The sequence below is a fragment of the Ipomoea nil genome, unplaced genomic scaffold (genome assembly GCF_001879475.1).
Source record: "Ipomoea nil cultivar Tokyo-kokei standard unplaced genomic scaffold, Asagao_1.1 scaffold3384, whole genome shotgun sequence".
In the NCBI taxonomy this organism is placed as follows: Eukaryota; Viridiplantae; Streptophyta; class Magnoliopsida; order Solanales; family Convolvulaceae; genus Ipomoea; species Ipomoea nil.
In genome coordinates this window covers 2,157,701-2,177,041 of record NW_017619812.1, presented here as the reverse complement: position 1 = coordinate 2,177,041, position 19,341 = coordinate 2,157,701, and the positions used below count along the sequence as shown (strand labels likewise).

At 34.6% G+C, this 19,341-nt stretch overlaps 3 protein-coding genes across 3 annotated transcripts; all 3 read right to left on the bottom strand.

Annotated features, from left to right (window-relative positions):
• Positions 1-1,027: 1,027 nt before the first annotated feature.
• Positions 1,028-5,358, bottom strand: LOC109171031. Its single transcript, XM_019320170.1, has 3 exons — positions 5,190-5,358; positions 3,682-4,179; positions 1,028-1,872 (listed from the first exon to the last, which is right to left on the bottom strand). The coding sequence occupies exons 1-3, from the start codon at positions 5,275-5,277 to the stop codon at positions 1,331-1,333; spliced, it is 1,128 nt and encodes a 375-aa protein (XP_019175715.1). The 5' UTR covers positions 5,278-5,358; the 3' UTR covers positions 1,028-1,330.
• A 1,646-nt stretch (positions 5,359-7,004) lies between these two features.
• LOC109170998 lies at positions 7,005-11,387 on the bottom strand. The gene is made up of 4 exons (XM_019320130.1): positions 11,206-11,387; positions 10,182-11,107; positions 8,865-10,082; positions 7,005-8,665 (listed from the first exon to the last, which is right to left on the bottom strand). Exons 1-4 carry the CDS (start codon positions 11,385-11,387, stop codon positions 7,005-7,007), a joined length of 3,987 nt encoding a protein of 1,328 aa, XP_019175675.1.
• Positions 11,388-16,237: 4,850 nt separating this feature from the next.
• Positions 16,238-18,732, bottom strand: LOC109170996 (replication factor A protein 1-like). The gene is made up of 8 exons (XM_019320129.1): positions 18,478-18,732; positions 18,282-18,378; positions 17,596-17,723; positions 17,439-17,526; positions 17,243-17,363; positions 16,807-17,091; positions 16,470-16,700; positions 16,238-16,399 (listed from the first exon to the last, which is right to left on the bottom strand). Exons 2-8 carry the CDS (start codon positions 18,332-18,334, stop codon positions 16,238-16,240), a joined length of 1,068 nt encoding a protein of 355 aa, XP_019175674.1. The 5' UTR covers positions 18,335-18,378; positions 18,478-18,732.
• Positions 18,733-19,341: the final 609 nt, after the last annotated feature.

Below are 19,341 nucleotides of genomic sequence, written 5' to 3'. Positions count from 1 at the left end.
TTTGGTTTTCAAAAAGAGCATCCACATTAATTTAGTTTTTTTACGGTTTTTGATAATCCAAGTTGGAGAGATGAAGGAAAGAGAAAAAAAAAAGGTTCCAGCTGGCCTTTGCTATGCGCGAAACTAGCATAGCAGTTCCCTTTCTCAATTTATTTCTTTCATTGGAATCTACAAAAACACTCATTACTTGCAAGAGATCAAAATACATTCCGTGACCTCTTTCTCTATCATCCACTTAATCATGAGTCCCACAAAAATCTAAGAAAAAATTAACTAGTGTGGATGCTCTAAGATCACAATTCACAGAACTAGTTTCACCAAAAATTATTGTTGCAGTAGGCGCTAGGCGCTAGTCGGGCGCCCGGACAGCGAGTAGCGCCTAGGCGATCTAGGCAGCGCCTAGGCGGTCGCCAAAAAAACAGTGGTAGACTTGCAGTTTGACAATTTTAATGAGGTAGTTTTCAACATTTAATCAAATAACATTAATGATAATTCATAAGTCATATAACATCAAAACAATGATTTTCAAAAAAAAAAAAAACATTAAAACAATATTAAAAATTAAAAATACTCAAATATGAAATACTCAAATACTTCAATCATCCAAAGATTCAAAGTATCAAACTAGTCTACGAGTGTATATATATCATATTATATATATATATATATATATATATATATATATATATATATATATATATATATATATATATATATATATATATATATATATATATGTATGCGCGCGCACACACACATATATATAATAAAAAAAAAAAAGGCCGAGCCGATCGGGTTAACTCGATCGAAATGGACGAGTTAACTCGACTAACTTAGACGCTAGGCGGCCAAATCGACCGAGTTAAGCGCTAGGCGGGTGCCTAGGGGGAAGTCGCCACGGTCTAGAGGCGCGTAGCGCCTAGACCGATTTTTATAACCCTGTCAAAAATACATATTTAAATAGTGGTGACGTGTTTTCTCTTAAATCAAACAAATTTATTTTCATTGAACAAACCTAAACTAAGAGTTAATTATATCATGAATTTTCTGCATTATTGTGTTGGATTACATAATAAAGCACTGAGCAACAAACACAATATACATATATATCTTTTCAACTTTCAATAGCTTAATTATATTATATATAGAGAGATTATCAAAGTATGCAATGTAACATGCATGCTTAGGCTTAGCTTCTTGAAGGTACATATATATAATTCTCCTCGTCATCACTTCATACTACCAACAAAAATCTCCTTAGTATAATCAAACAATCATACAACAACCTCGTACGCACTTAACTTGATGCCGCCACCGCCGCCGTCTAATTTCAGGCGAGTCTCCGGTGAGGGTTGCGAACGCTGACGAGCTTCACGAAGTCGACGACGGGGCCACAGAGCGAGACGAAATCGTCGCTCCTGGTGTGATAATACGTGCTGAAGAACATGACCCGGGTCCGGTTCGCGGTGGCCCTGAACCGGAGCTTGGCCGGTTTATAGCCGCCTTGGCCCTTGGACTCGTAGGGGACCTTGAGGGTGGAGGGTCCGGCGAAGGCCTCGAGCACCATAGACCCCTCGCACTTGTTGCTGGCGTCGCCGACTAGGAAGGTGAGGTCGTAGAACTTGCCGGCGACGGTGCGGGCGATCTGGGTGACGGCGCTCTCTTTCCCGGCCACCAGCTCCACCGCCCTCCGGCCGTGGGGCACGCTGAAGTGCTCCGCGTCTATGTACTTCACGGCTTTCAGAGACTCCACCGTCCAGGCCGGAAGCGGGGAGTGGTCGTCCTCCGTGAACGGCGGGCAAAGAACGCCGGTGTCTACCTTGGGGAACACGTATGGGCCCTCCTCAAAATCCCAATTTTTTAACAAGTTCACTGCAAAAAATAAATAAAGATTCAATGTAAAAGAAGAAGAAGAAATGCAGTAAATGAAGGGAAGATGCACCCTGGAGAAGTACAGAAATGGGCCAAAAACATTTAGGGGCGTTTGGTTCAGGTTATATAAGATAATCTATATTTGCTTGGTAATATAAGATTCTCATGTTTGGTTCAGGTTATGTAACATTCTTATGTAACATTCTCAGGGAATGTCAAATAACCTCCGCAATAAGTTTTTAGCTATTGGAAAGGAATGTGAGATACCCTCCAATTTCTTAGGTAATCTCACCTTCTCTTGTCTTATTACTATTGTTTGGGCTTTAGACGTTTTAATCAATTTATCTTATTACCGTTGTCTTATTTACCTATCATAGCTTTAAACCAAACACAGAAATTCAACATCCTCAGTAGTCCAACTTTCTTAGCAATCTAATTCTATAAGGTAATCTAACATTTAGTTCAGTATATATGCGTTTCAAGTTGTGAATGGTTGGGCAGACGATATAAATGATAAATCTGGCCTGTATGTGTGTATGAGTGTATCTATGAGAAGTGGTCCAAAAGGCCATCCATATCATAATAAATCATAATGGAATTTTTGGTAAATATCTGATAGGTATTAGCTGAACGTAGAGTTAATCGAAAAAGTAAGTTTGAGCATTTTTTATTTTATTTTAACATTTTAGAGAAATAAATTGTTACAAAAAAAAAAAAACTAATTAATCAAATACTTCTATTAATTGTTTAATCAAGTCAAATAACTAATAGTTATCAAATAAGTCAAAATTGACGAATAGACTAACTATTTTACCAAACATGGCAATATAAGTCAACATTTTAATTTTTAGTCACTTGCCCATATATAAATATATTGACCTTGTTTGGCTATTGGATGTTAGACAGTGGCAAATTATTGGGTGGACTATAGTCCACATATCTTTGTAGATCATGAATGTAATATATATTTTTAATATATTAAAATACATTATTTGTATACTGAATGTACATTATTTAATAATATATAAAAAATTATATACTTTTAAATAATGTATTTTATGTATATAAATAATATACTTTTTATTTATAATTCACACAAATGTGTGAACCATGATCTATGAAATAATGATTAGTTAGCAGTTAACAAATTGATTGGCGAATTCTGTCAACAATTTTGACCAACATATTATTTTAGAGATTTATAAAGAGATGTTTGAAAAAATTAATTGTTCATGATTAGTGTTAATATGTCAAAAGACATATAAATATAAATATATTTTAATTAATTATTAATTATATAATAATTCTTAATTATAAAAAAATAAATTAAATAAATAATGTAAATATGTAAACAAATAAATAAAAAATAGCTGTTAATTATTAATTGTATAATATGTTATCTAGTCAAATTTTAAATACTAATTTATTATTAATATTTATAATTTTCTTTTAGTATAATATAAGTATAAAATTAAAGAGCCTCATACTCGCTTTGGGAGTGGCAGTATGAAAACAAAATTATATTTCGGCAAACTGCCTAAGTCAAACGCTGCAAAATTTGAAATTGGCAGTTTGTCCTCAAAATGTTGTCCAAATTACCAGTTAATCAAATGAAATTTTTGGCATTCCAGGGCAAATCACTAATGTAGTCAAATTTGTCAAAGTCTAGTCAAAAAGTCATTTACCAAACAAGTTTTTTTTTTTTTTTGTTTACAAGGAAACTCATGTTCTTACCCAATCTTTTAATGAGTGTTGGGACAACTGTTCTAATATTAAAATAAGGATTTAAAGAGAGGATCGGAAACATACCGTTGGTAGGTCTGGGAGGATACAATGTTCGGATGGCGACGGAATCGATGAGCGGACCGCAAGCCGGGTCCTCCTCCACGCCGGGGTTATGAATTATGATCTCCGCTTGGGGATTCTCAGCCTGGAACGCCCACGCGTAGCAATCCCAGCCGTTGATACTGTACAGCGTTTGGATGGGCAGCACGCCGGAGTCCGGCGCCACCGTGATGTTGAGCCGCTCCTCCTGGGCGCAGGTCCGGGCGGCGCAGAACGTGATGGAGTAGTACATCCCTTTGGAGACGTTGAGCGTTTGCTTGATGGACGCCTCGTTGCCCAGCCGCACGGCGGCGAACCCCTCCGGCACCACCAGTTGCATGTCGCCTTGCTTCTGCCCCGCCTGTATGTACTCCACGAACCCCGTCACGGTCCATCCCGGAACGGCGTCGTGCCGGGTCACGATTGTGCCGTTTAGGTCCGTTTTCTTCACCGGAGCTTCGAAGTTCCCGTTCACTAGTAGTCCTGTCATATATTTACCATTCAAAAATCACAAATGGAGTTCAATCAACCACGCTCACGTGCCTTTCACGTGCACCTCGCTAAAACGTGAAAAATGTTGCAGTAAAAAATCATGAAGAGATAAACCAGTCTAAATTGTTCATAGTTGATCGACTCAAACAAAATAAACCGCTACAACTACGAATTGAATTTATATTTTTAATTTTTTTATACTTAATAATATTTTTAAAATAATTTCTAAACATTACCAAAAAAAAAAATTAACTCTTACATGAATTGCCAACTATCATGTAGTCTAATGGCATCCCAATTACCATTCCAAATGGATGGTCATAAGTTCCAATTCTGATTGGAGGCTTAAATTCTTTAACCTTATCTGTCGAGTCATTGAGTCGCCATAATTTACATACTCTCAAATATTTTGTTGGTCCAGGATGTAGGACCCTTGGAATTGAGGATCCAACCAAATAATAATCACGTTCACATTGGAGTTTGGGAGGGACAAAAATGGTCATAAACAAAGAGCATAGCTGTTCAGTCCGAACTACGTAATACGAACTACCTAAGACCCAAGTACTAAATGCTTGTCTGTAATTGACATGAACACCCTTTCATCTAGAGTCACATACAGCTGAATGGGACGAGGTTATTTTAGTCATTTAATACATGTACATGCAACACTTGGGACCAATAGGCCATAGAGAAACAGGCTAAGAATTAGCCAATCTGTAACCTTCATAAATGACCCAGTCCGATAGTGATAACCACCACCAAAATTTTCTCTTTCTTATTTTTCCAAAAAAAAATCAAAAATAAAAAATTCATAAATGTTTTCCAAAAATAAATGACAGTTTTCAATGAAATTATTTCATGCACCTAACCACCTAATATCTTTATTATTGTAAGAATAATAATAATTTGAATAGGATTCAAGTTATACAATTATGACAAAATGCGGCAAAGATTTTGAAGCTTATATAATGGAGGAGGCCGGAGAGAAGAGCTGAGCTTACCGTCGGTGAGGGCGGAGGAGATTTGGACGGCGGCGGAGAGCAGCACCGCCAGTAAAAGAACCGCTTGCGCTTTTGAAGTAGTCTGCATTTTGTTTTGGGTTTTGAAAAGTGAAGAAAGAGAGGAGAGAGTCTGAAAAGGGGGATTCGTGTTTTGGTTTGAAATGAGGTGTCCTTTTATGCATGCCCACCCTCAACAAGGGGCAAGGATTTTGGGGTTATTGCAATTTTGTCCCTTTAGTTTTTTTTTAAAAAAAAAAAAAAAATATTATTGACTCTGTTACAAAAGTAATATATGTTTTATACTTTATCAAAGTACTACAGTCCAAAGAGAATTCATTTTTCACCACCGAATTTTGATCATGTGACCTTTGTTCAAGGGGAGTTACAGAAGTGTCATATGAACATAAGGTGTTTGGTGCCCCTTTAATTTTTTTTTTTTTTTTTGTTTTCCTATTTAAAAAAAAAAAAAAAAAACTGCTATCCAAATCTAAGGACACTTAATTGGACCAACCCGTTGAATTTCGGGTTGTCAGACTAATCGGTTTATTTATTTTAGTCAGGTTGACCCTAACATTAAACCTCGGGTTGTCGGACGGGCAAAATCGTTGAACTAAAATTGAAAAACGTAAGAGTGGATATCCACATTCGGTGGAGCGGGATGAGTTTTGAAAAAGTTAACTCATAACGTCGACGGGTAAATGATACAAGCCACCTTATACATTCACTACACGACATGTAATTATGTAATGTTAACGGTGGTGACCAGGGATCGAGTCTCACCAGCGGCAGTGTGGGAGCAACCTCTCAAAGTGAGAGGGGCTTCTTGTGCGCAGTGAGCACCGGTCTAGCCTCTGTGTTTCATGTTCAGTTGAGTCACCATGATTTACATCCTCCCAAATGCTCTGTCAAGCCGGGGTGTGGGGGGCTGTTCAACCTTTTGGAAGAATGTAATGTTAACGGTGGGGATATCAATTGTAATATATTTATTACATTTTTATTTAAAAAATTTATAAAAAAATACTAAAAATGAGCTTACCTATAAACTCCATGCATATATGTTATAGTCAACATCACTTCTATAACAAAGAAATACCTTAAGTGACTCGGGTTATCGGGCTAGTCCACAAAATTTCGGGCTAACTCGTTCAAGTCATCATATTGAGCTTATTAGTTTCGGACTTATCAAGTTGATTTTTTTTTTTAATCTAAAATTAAAAGGATGATTGATCTCATTTATTTATTTAAATAAATCAATGGTTGAAGATTGTTGAAAATAAGAGAAAAAAGAGGTAAGATTAATTTTATAAATATAAAAAACTTAAAAATTTGTAATAATAATAAAATTTATTTTGTATTTTTTTTTTTACTGAAATCCTCAACAATTGATCAATCTTAATGAACAATTGTAATTCACTTTTTATAAGAGAACCAATTTTCTCTCATTTAAACCCCTATATATATGTGTGTGTGTCACCTTTTTAAATTAGAAAGTAATGACACAATATGTAGAATATTTTAAAATTGAGTAATTGATTAAATATGCACCGGTTTTAGTAATATACAATTTTATAAGTAGAAACTAAACTAATGTTGAAAAGTATATATATATATATATACTAGTATTGTCCCGTGCGATGCACGGTTAAGTTTTGTCGATTTGTTTGTAGTATTTCAATTGACTAAAATGAATTTATTTATTGGACGCCAATTATGTTAAAGGTATTTGTCTAACCAAAAAATATGAATAACAATTTGATGTTTAACAAAAACTAATTTTCATCATTCTATATATAATAATATGTAAAGAACACAATATTACACATTATTAAACACTTCATGGTAAACAACGTTAGTAGTTGACGTACTAACACTGTTCGAGTCACTACAAATTAAAATTTTCAATCCGTCTGGATTGCTCACTCTAGAAGCAGCAACGTACAATTGACCATGAACAAAAACTGGTTTCTTTAAAAGTAAGCCAACGTGTGATAGTGTTTGTCCTTGACTCTTGTTAATTGTCATTGCATAGGACAACATTAAAGGAAACTGTCTTCTTTGGAATTTAAAAGGTAATCTCGGATCTGATGGTGTCATAGTCATTCGGGGGACCAACACTTTGGTTCCTGCGTTGTTTCCAGACATAATTTTTCCTTCAATCACATGATCTGTTAACTTCGTAATAACCAACCTAGTTCCATTGCATAGTCCAAGTGAATGATCTATATTCCTCAACAACATAACAGGTGACCCGACCTTTAAATTCAAACAATGGTTTGGAATGCCGGATGCCCTTATACCATTTAGAAACTCGGGAGTGTGCACATCATCAAGTAAGGTGCCATTTGAGTCTGATTTGCACACACTATCACAACTGTAGTAAGTCCTACTATCCCCAGTATGCAGATCACTCATGTATTCATTAATGGAGTTAACGACGTCAAGGGTTGGGGCTAATATAGCTCGACCTTCAAGAAGACTGGAATCTGAATTCCCAGACATGAACATAGGGAACGTACTTGCAACTATGTTGGTAATTGGGTCTCCATTAGATGGTAATAACAGTTCGTTTGGTATCTCTACCTCTGCATGACCATCATTTTGACCACCCATAGTTCCATCACCTATACTCGCAATCCAATCTGCAAAGTCCTCTAGTTTTTTCATGTCAATCCCCGGCATGCTTCGATTTAATCGAAGGTTTTTTGTCAATCTCAAAACCTTACAATTGTTCCATAGATACGATGAGTTGATTGTTGCAGAAATAATATCCTGTCTAGATCCTTTTGGTACAACTGGTAATATTTGCCGGAAATCGCCACCAAACACCACCGTCTTTCCACCAAATGTTTGGTCAGCACTGTTGGGATTTTGAAATTGAAGCAAATCTCTCATTGTCCTATCCAACGCTTCAAAGCAGTGTTTGTGCATCATAGGAGCTTCGTCCCATATAATCAATTTACTCCGGACGATCAATTCGGCTAGATGGCTACCTTGTTTAATATTACATGTGGAGTCTTCGTTTATTGCAATAGGGATGGAAAACCTTGAATGAGCGGTTCGACCACCAGGAAGTAACAACGACGCAATACCACTGGATGCCACATTGATAACAATATCACCGCTAGCTCGCAATGTTGATGACAACGCCTTCCATAGATAAGTTTTCCCAGTACCACCGTAACCATAAACGAAGAATAGTCCACCACTGCCATTAGACAAATTTTGGATGATTGTGTTGTAGATCTCTTTCTGCTCATCAGTCAATCTTGATGCCAATTCTTCGCTCTCTGCTTGGAGTGCTTCGCGATCATAGTTCAACTCCTCAAATAACAAAATGTTATCAACCAATCTTGAATCATCCATGTTAGGTGTTGGCATCGGAGGAAAGTTTTTAAGAGACTTATTGTGTATTATCAACAATTTTTCTAGCTCAATTAAACCGAAGTTTTTTTTCTCACACTCTTTTAGTATCAAATCTGTAAAGTAAAAAAAAAAAAGTAATAGTATTGTTAGTTATTAGTTATTAGTTATTATATTATATATATATATATATATATATATATATATATATATATATATATATATATATATATATATATATATATATATATATATGTAATATGTAATTAAATATATTATGTAATTAAATATATGTTTTATGCACGATTCTAAAACCTGGTTTATTTAGTTGTTTTCTATGCATGAATTCAGCATCTTCGACTAAATGATGCCACACCTCATCCCATACATGTTCAGGTCTGGATAATGAGTTTGAAAGCAATAGTATAACAAACAACTTTCTCATCGCATGTCCAGATGACCAATAACTTGCTTCCTCAATTGCATCAATATACTCTTTGTCGTCATCTAATAATCCACGTGCGTAACATGCATCCCTGAATGTCATGTATTCTACCCCATTAAATGTCATAATGTCTTTAAAACTGGTTGGTCCACGAACAATATTCAAAAGACATCTAAGATAGTATATTTCACCACTACCAGGAGGTACGAAGAAGATGCGACCAATTGAAAACCCCTTCTTTCTTGGATGCCACTCTCGAATATCTCTCTTCCAAACAAATTTATTGGGCATTTCAATGTATGTTAATGAGCGTGCATCTTCATATTTCTTATTGGCTTCGAACCATCCTTTGAACATACTTTGTCCCACTGTTTCACGACCTAAAACATTATCAATATTTTCATCATCAGCGAATACAATGGACTGACAATCTGGAAGGTGGAAGCTTAATCTTCCAACAGCCGGTGTCCGATATTGGACCTCAAAACTGAATAGTCGCCAGGCTGCCTCGCATGCTGAAACGTACCTACAATCATAGTACATATTAATCTCATCCACCACCTCCTCACCGTTTTCATCGATGGTACTATTGTAGAATTCTGCTGTGACACGGTCATTACCCTTGTTGACATACTTGAAGAGGTACTTGATTGATCTCGACTGGTTGCACCATTCTACGTTGATATGAGCCTTGTACCTCAAAAGCAAATATCTATTATGCGGGACAACATATCGGCTGTCTAGTTCTATACCATTCTTCTTGACTGTTCTACCATTGTCCCGACGCATATAAACTGGATACCCATCCTGGTCAAACTTAGACTCTGCTACAAATCGTTTGGGGAAGTGCTTTGAACACTTTCCATTAACCATGCACTGAGAATTCCTTCTGGCGATTCCACATGGTCCATGAACCATGAATTCCTCGACTGCATTGTAGTATTTCATTTGCATTGTCTTGTCTGGTACCTCAGCCTTTATGATTGAATCCATGTACGTCGGACTCGTCATGTCAACTTTGTTCTTGAGGAATATTAGAATATGTGCATGCGGTAGTCCACGTTTTTGGAATTCAATGGTGTAAATAACTACATTTACATAATAATCTTCCATTAGTTTAACATGATATACGTAGACAAAAGTAAAATAAAAAAAAAACATAGCGTTTAATGGAATTCAATATATACCTGATTTCACAGGACCAAAAAGCTCACCATTCTTTACTTCCTTTATTAGACAATCCAATTTCATCTTGAATATACAGCATAAAATATCCGGACGATCTTCTGCATTGAGATTTCGCTTGGTAATGTACCGCTGTATTTCGGGCCATTTTGGATTACACGTGAACGTTATGAATAGGTTGGGGTAACCAATGTGTCTACAAATGGCCATTGCATCCTGGTAATTCTGGATCATGTACCTTGCTCCGCCCGTAAAACTTGATGGTAAAAGTATTCGCTTTCCTTGGGTGCTAGCTTGTACTTCACCTCGCGTCAATGCATCTGTCAGTCCTTTCAAAGCTTCGCACCTCAGCGATTTTTGGTGTGTCCTTATGTATATAAGCCTGGCAGATTCAACCATTGTGTATGCATCCACTATAAATTGTTGAAATAACCTCCGAGCATACAATATGGTAGAAATCTCTTCTAACCTTTCATGTAATCGATAAGCAAAATACTCCCATTGAGATATACGTTGCCTTGCATTGTTGTTGTTAGAACCATTGGTTGCAAACTGTATATCCTCTCTATATCCATCTTCCCCATAAGGAAATAGAATAGGATATTGCAATGGTAGGTATGATGGATTTAATTCAGTAATTCGCTTAAGCACCCCGGAATTGCTCTCAACCAAAATATCTCTGTGGCCTATGGATGGATCTAAATCACCAACAATAAGTGCAGCAACCTCTGACGTCGTTGGTAGGTTATAAGTTCTTGCATCTTTAGTTCTCTTACCAATTAATCTCATTTTTATCTCTACACGTGGATTTCTCTCAATTTCTGCCTTGGCCATACGGAATGATTTAACCAACACATTATTCCCGTCTAAAACCTCCTTAATGTCCTCCACCACCTCAACATGCAAATCTTGTGTAGCTATGTTCTCCCTTTATAGAGGAATAAAGAAAATGACTCGTTATATTTATTTAAAGTAATTGTTAAATGAATTGATGAAATTAACAAATTGTGGCATCATGTACTATACCTGACAGAAGCAATACGATTCTTAATTTCATTATCAGTATCATGAATATACAATTGTGCAAACTTCGGATATGTCCCATTTGGTGGAATCAGGCTACCAATACGATGGAAGTTCTGACCATGGATTCTGAAAATTGGAGGGGATGACCCATTGTTTATTGTCCTGTCTATCTTAGCACCCATTGATGTAAAACAGAACATATTATTATACGATCTTATATTTTGAAGAAAATATTTCTGCTTTTCACTCAATGTAAAAAAAAGATCATATAACTTCTTTGGAGGTAGTGTGTTTCTAGGCAGTTTGATTTTCCCGTTCACACAACATCCTGAGTATTTAACTGTGTTTTTTGTTTTTGACTTGTAGAGTCTTTCCTCGTACCAAAAAAAACCACCACAATGCTCACATATGTCGTCCGGGTCACCAAGGTCTACAGATTCAACTGAAATTGTAGTATAGAATATTAAGAATTTGTGAGACAATATTTACTTTATACAATCAAATTCTTATAAACTAACCATCTTGTATGTTTGATGTGTTTGTTTGATGACCAAGCACTTCATCCATTTCTACACTTAGGTTGGGATAGTTGTTTTGAGTCGGGAGAGCTGAATCACAATTTGACTCCAAATGCATTTGCACATCATTTATTGTACCATTCCCACATCCTAATAGAATTAACATCTTATTAGATGTTATAATAATAATAAGTAAATTTGAACAGAATATATACTTTCATTGTTTTTTTTTTTATATATATATCAAATTTTGATTTTGAATATTCGTACGTGTAGATGATCCATTGTCTGACGCATGATGTATGTCGTGGATTGATGAACTAATTAATGTGCGTTCTACAAATGATGACATTAAAAAAATTAATAATTCACATTACAAAAAATAACATACAAAAAAAAAAAAAAAGACTTTAAGTCTAACCGTGAGAAACTATACGCAACGGGGTAGAGAGTGATGCTTGAAATACACCGTAGATATGATTTCGTGTTGTAATATCACATAGACCTCCACTGGTTGAAGCTTTACTTATCTTAGAACTTGACACAATTTCATTCTCTGAGAAAATAAATAAATAAATAAATAAATAAATAAATAAATAAATAAATAAATAAATATATATATATATATATATATATATATATATATATATATATATATATAACAATATATTTAATGTTATCTACAGACTTTCAAAAAAAAAAAATGTTATCTACAGATAAGTGCAAAGGAAATTGACTACAAATGGAAATTATAATTTTTATTTTATACCGTAATAATAATTAAATAATTAAATACTATAAAATATAAAAGAAAATAACATTCTATAAATATTGTTATGTTCTAATAATAATACTAACTTACTAACTATAACTAAATAGAAAAATAAATGTATAAAAAAGATTGGTTCGAATGTTTTTTAAATAAAGTATTACTGTGATTTATTTAATGTAATTTATTGACCCAAAGACAAAAAAATATTACCCCCAGAAATATAAATAGATGAACAAAAGAAATATTATTAAAATTCTATCCATTCGTTTTGTAATATTATAATTGACTAATATTATTTATACAATGTAAAAAATGGTAATTATAGTTTTTATAAAGTAAATAATACATTAAATAAAAAAAATGTTAACAATAATCCCCACGCCAATAATAATAATAATAATAATAATAATAATAATAATAATAATAATAATAATAATAATAATAATAATAATAATAATAATACGGAGTAATAAAGAAAATGATAGTCAATAGATATGTCTCTCGGGAAGCTTCTCATTTCACCATTTCTGTCTCTCTCTACACTTTTCAAAACGAAGAAGATGCTTCTACTTCTCCTACTTGGATATGTTTTTTTGGAAAGCTCAAGGTTGTGGATCTATGTATTTTTTCACATCTCAAGTTCATAGATCCTAAAATATTCTGAGATTTCACTATGAAGTATGAATCCACTGGTTCGGTTAGAGGGGAGGTCCAGGGTGAGACTGAGATCACTGAATGACGAAACATCCACGGGTTCGGGTTGTTCAATGCGAAAATAGTCAGATCAGCATGAAAAGTATGGGAAATGGTCAGATCGCAACTGAGGCGGGTAACAGAGAGAGAGAGAGAGGATTGGGATGATTTGATGAGATAGGGATGAATGTACTCCGCATAGCTTTCGTACTTCTATTACACCACTTATAATGCTTTAAGAAGAGATGAATGTTAGACTGACCTCTGTGGTTCTCAGCAGTCCTTCGCTTGGATCCTATACAAACAGAACCTGTAAGTTTCTTCATTTCTCACTAAATAGCTTTAAAGTAGTGATAGCTTAGATTTATAGCAGCTGTTCAGTTAGTGGAATACTAATAGTTGGATTCTAAATACCAATTTGATTATTAATTGTGTTGCCTATTCATATTTTGCAGTGTTAAATGTCGAAAATAAAATTAGTATTTTTTGACTGTGAAAATAATATATTTTAGTAAAAATTCTAAAATATTATTTTATGACCAATGTTTTGCAAGTCTAATCTCGCGTGCAAAGGTTTTAGAACATTTGTTTAGTTTTTTCTGCTGCCCGAGAACAGTTTGTGGCTTATTAGTCCTTATTAACGGTTGCATTTGATGCAGTCCACAGCCGAGATTATATGGCAGGGGAGGGAGCCTTGGAAGGAAAATGAGACTGGCCTCACATTCGATTGCAGGTAGACTTCCTAAACCATGGCATACCTAACCCATCATCTCTATTTGCTCTCTTTAATTTTTTCAATGTTCCAGTTTTCCTTCTGAAAAGGAAAACAAAGATAAAAATGGAGAAGGGTGGAAGAGTATATGGGTACTCCAGTTTTTGTGCATACATAGTGAGTTGATGTCAACCATTACCGTGAATGTTATGAATTTAGAAAGTGAATGTTGAATTTTATTATTACCGTTTAATATTGCTGCTCAGCATTTTGCTTCCCCTTAGGCCCTTATATTTAATAACTCTCTTAATAAAGTGCTAAATGAAGAAGCTTTTAGTATTTCACTTAAGATGATCTCAATGTCGTTTTGAGGTTACTGTCTTTAGGACAATCATGTTGGCAGCTATCTCCCATACTATGAAAATAAACCCCACATCTGTGTGTAACTTGGGCCTAAATTTGTGGGTATTGGTGAGTGTAAACTTCCATTGTATTTATGGCTTTATGCCCATGTCCAGATGGTTCCAGCGTTCTTGTCCATTATTGAGTGATGTGATGCTCAATTGACAACCTGCTTATCTGTGCTGAGCATGTATGGGGAGTTAGAGTCGGGAAGGAGGGTAGGGGCTTTGAGGGGTGAGGTTTTGTGTTTCGGTGTTTCCTAAAATTACAGAGTAAAGCTCATTTTTCTGAGATGGTTTTGCTTAATCCTCTATATTTGTGTACTTCTGTTGATAACCTGAGCATAACATCTGTTCATCTTAGTGATATTAAAGGAAAAATATTTATTATTTCAGTTCTGAGACGAAATCTTCGTCTGTTTGTCTTTTGGTGTCTTGTTCAGAAAGCATGGTGTAGTGCACTCATCATCTAAGAACAGCCAGTTCACCTAGAGTTCCGAATGGCTTTAACGACTTTGAGGTTAAGGTGTTTGACGGATGTGCAAACCCATACCTCGGTCTGGCTTCCATCATTGATGCTGGGATTGACGGTCTATGCAAACACTTAACTCTCCCCCAACCATTAAGTAAGTTTGCACAATTCTCTTACAATGTCAGCTCTGTTAAAACTACTCCATTCAGACAACATAGTAGTTTGCTGCTTGTCTTAGTTTGTCATAGAATTCTTAATATTAGTTTTGAGATATTTTGATAATTTATCCCGCTAATTTTTGTATGGATGACGTCTACCCTCTCGAGAAACTATGCCAAGCCGATATACCTAAAGGAGTACACAATGCGGCATGAGGATCCCGCTAATTTCTGCGTGGCTGGTGTTTACCCTCTCGAGAAACTACGGCAAAGGGCATGCGAGGCTTGGAAGGAAATACCACTCTCCTGTAAGCTCACTATACACTATACATACACTCTATGCTCAATTGCTCATTAACATATATGTCAATTAGAAATTCCCATTTCTCGGCCTCTTACTCACATTGTTGCACATTATTTTTTTTCACAGCATTAGTTAACTTTATATTGTTGTCTTTTATTACTAAGTTTTAGACTGTAAATTTTTTTTACAAAAGCTAATTGTAATGTTCTGAGTACATCATTTGAGGATATTGTTGCACTAATTTGAGATTTTCAATCATGAGAATTATCAAAAGTACTTATTTTCAATACTTTACAATATTGTATAACTCAAAAATATAATAATCTATACATCTATACATTCAAAAGTACTTATTTTCAATACTTTACAATATTGTACAACTCAAAACTATAATAATCTACACATTTATACATCCGAAGAAAAAAAAATAATGGACTCTCTATAAACATCTATTATAGATCTATAAATATTTCTGCTTCTCACTCGATGTAAAAACAATGGACTATTATAGATCCACAGGAATTTCTTCACCATGGACTCTAATCACCAAATCATCACATCAGCTAATCACCACATCTGCTATATATGTTTAGGAATACTTGAACTCACTGCAAAAAAATATTCAACAATCCAAACAATTTGATTACAATGCAACCACCTACTTGGAAGAGGAGGTGATTGAAAAACTTGATAATCAAACCTAATATTCACAAATTCACAATTCACAAATATTTTAAAACAGTAAATTTTTCAAACCACGGTAAATAAGCAAAACGATCCTTGAGTCAGGCACAATTTATTAAAAGATCCATGTACCATTTTTTGTCCTTGAGCCACCAAAGACCCTAGTAGCAGATGTAACCAAAATTAAAAAAGAAAAGAAATGCCAAAAGGCATCATACTGTCTTTGTAACCCAATAACCAAAAAAAAAAAAAAAAGATAAAATGCCAACAGGCATCCTGGTCCACATGCATCAGAAACCTCAGCAAAGCAATTTATATTCAATCACTTTCCTCCTTAATCCCTTTGTTCTTTGATGTCTGGGTTGATGAAGACTCGTCTAGAAGGCGCCTCTTTACAACTGAACTATCACCCACATCATCTTGATTGCAAGCAACACCAACCCCAAGAAGATTTTCCCCTTCATCAACCTCAACAAATTCCTAATTAAAAAAAAATCAAACTTATTATTTGCACATAATAATCGTTACAATAAAATAACATAAAGTGTACCTCCTCAAAATCATCATCCTCCACCATTTGGTCAACTTTGGAGCTCAAATACTTGTCAGGAATGCGCAGAAGCTCTGGTGCATGCACTTGAATCAATCTTTGGTCAGTGTTTATCCTCATGACAGAAAATACGTTGTCGAGATTCTCAAATTGTTCTTTCCTAACGACCACCCTAAATAGCATGCACTGTTTAACCAAGGATTGTAATTCTGATGGGATCAGTTGAGTTGCCTAACAATAAAAAATAAATCTCCCGTTAAGAATCAACAACACAACAACACGTACTGTAAAATACATTTATATATATTCCCAGAACTAAAATGTTATAAAAATATACATTTGAATGCCTTGACTTCAACTCTGCAACAGAAATTCCCAATAGCTGATTGCACTCTCTGTCCCAAAGGAGAAAAGGTGCATTTCCTTCTAGATCTGCAACTCTGATCTTCAACCTGTATCTCAAATTACCTTCTCGACAGCTCTTTTCACACTTTGTACAGTAATATAGCCCACCTTTTGACTCAAGCTTCTTGTTACAGCCAGAAGCTCTACATGAACTGTAATACCAATTGACAGAATCCTCTATAGCAACTATCCTAGCTGCAACCCAGTAGTCCCCATACTATAGCATAAAAAGTTGTAAAATGCATATAAGTACTGCATGGATAGTTGCTATAATCTCACACCATTTGTGGCTCTACTGTATTAGGTTTTTATATATTTTAAAACCTAATACAGTAGATTTTTATTATTATACAACACAAACCAATTACCTCTCTGGTTTGGTAAATTTCACTGATAGTTTTCATATCTTGAGCATTACATTGGGTCTGCTCCATCATTGGAAAGGATTCAATGCTCCTCATGGGTGTTTGCACACCACGAAGAATTAAACTAAAAATAGTAAAGTCATAAGAAACAATTTTTTTTTAAAAAATAGTACAATACTTAAAAATAAATTACTTTTACCTCTCCCTAAACTCCAAAAACTCTTTAGATTGCTGGTTAATAAGGACTTGTGTCACATCATATGAGCTGCAAAGCCTCACCTCGCCATCTAGACATTTAACAAATGTTACACATATTTTACACAGAATAGTGTATATATAAGTATATATGTACTTACTCGTGGCATCTCTCCTAATTCGACAGAACTGCAAGATCACCACCATTGGTTCATGACTACTTGCATTAAAAAATGGCTCAATCTTACCAACATGATCATCCCATAGAGTACACCTAATCTGATTTCCACTGTAAAAGTTGAGGGAAATTAGATTTCTCAAACTTTTAATACCAAAAAATAAATAAGTACCCAACTTTATATATAGATATAGATTTAATAATTGATAAGTAAAATTGGGGAGCTTATATGCTGGGATCCACAGACTGGGAACCCTTTGGGCAATCCTCTTACTGTAAGTCTCCATTTGAGTGCCTTTGTTTAACTGTTGAGATCACTGGTTCCGTTACTCTTTCACCATTGCACATCCTACTTCTTTTCAAGTTGATATAATATTATCATGAAATGATTTTTAGTGGTGATAAACCTATAATAAATTGATGCCTTAATTTTCCACCAGGCATGGTGATTGATCCAACCAATCATGACCAGACTAAGATTTGGTCTCCCTTTTCCCTTAACATTATCTCATTAGCAACTTGACTTTCTTAATTTAAATATATATTAAATAATTACCTTAAATCCTCAATGATAAAGGCTATAAGCCAAGTTGTTCTCCAGGAAATCATTTTTTCCTGAGTTGATATATAATACAGATTTAAATATATATATATATATTAAATAATTACCTTAAATCCTCAATGATAAAGTCTATAAGCCGAGTTGTTCTCCCAGAAATCATTTTTTCTTGAGGTGAGTATATTTCAGCCACTTTTCCAATTACATCTGTAATGAAATTTAAAACAAAATTTAACACACTGGAAAATAAAAATAAATTTTTTTTTTTAAAAAAAAAGGTAATTTCAACATAATATACGTACCAACCAACAGCTTATCATTAACACCTTCAACTTTTAGAGCCTCAAATGGTGTGAGACGGAACATCTGACTTGGAAACTCAATTCTTTTGAATTGCTTAGCTATAGTCTGGTAATTGAACTTGATCATGTACTTGTGAGGGGTTGTCCTGTACGTGTAGAAGTTGTTGATGACCAAGAAATTCTTAACAGCCCAAACTGAACCTTCCTTAAAATTGTTAATGAATTTTGGAACCAATTGTTTTGGGATGTGGGCATGTACCAATGTTCCCTGCATATATATATATATATATATATATATATATATATATATATATATATATATATATATATATATATATATATATATATATATATATATATATAAATATTGAAATTTAAATAAATATATAAATATTGAAATTAAACAGTGTTATATTCAATATGAGATTGCATTGATTTCCTTGCATCTGTTATCACCTCAGAATCATGAAACACAATTTCCTTGCATCTGATTGCATTGCTTCCTGTCCTCTCCGATACATTGTATGCACGAATAACGCGAACCTTCATTGCACTCGTAACATTGAAGGGTGAGATATCACTTCCAAGAACATACATTGGATACATACTGTATGAGAGATGAGAGATATTACTTGTTGTTCAGCAACGTGTGGTTGAATGCATAGGCCTGTAATTCACTATTTATAGAATTGTTAAGGAATCAAATTGTTCCATATTTACGTTAGTAATCCCAAAAGTTGTATCCTTATTTTTATGTATGTATGTATTTGATTTGATTTGATGAATTCTGAACAGACGTGGAGTCTGAACAGACATAGGCATTGAAGAATTTTTTTTTGAAAAAGGCATTGAAGAATTTAATTTTGTA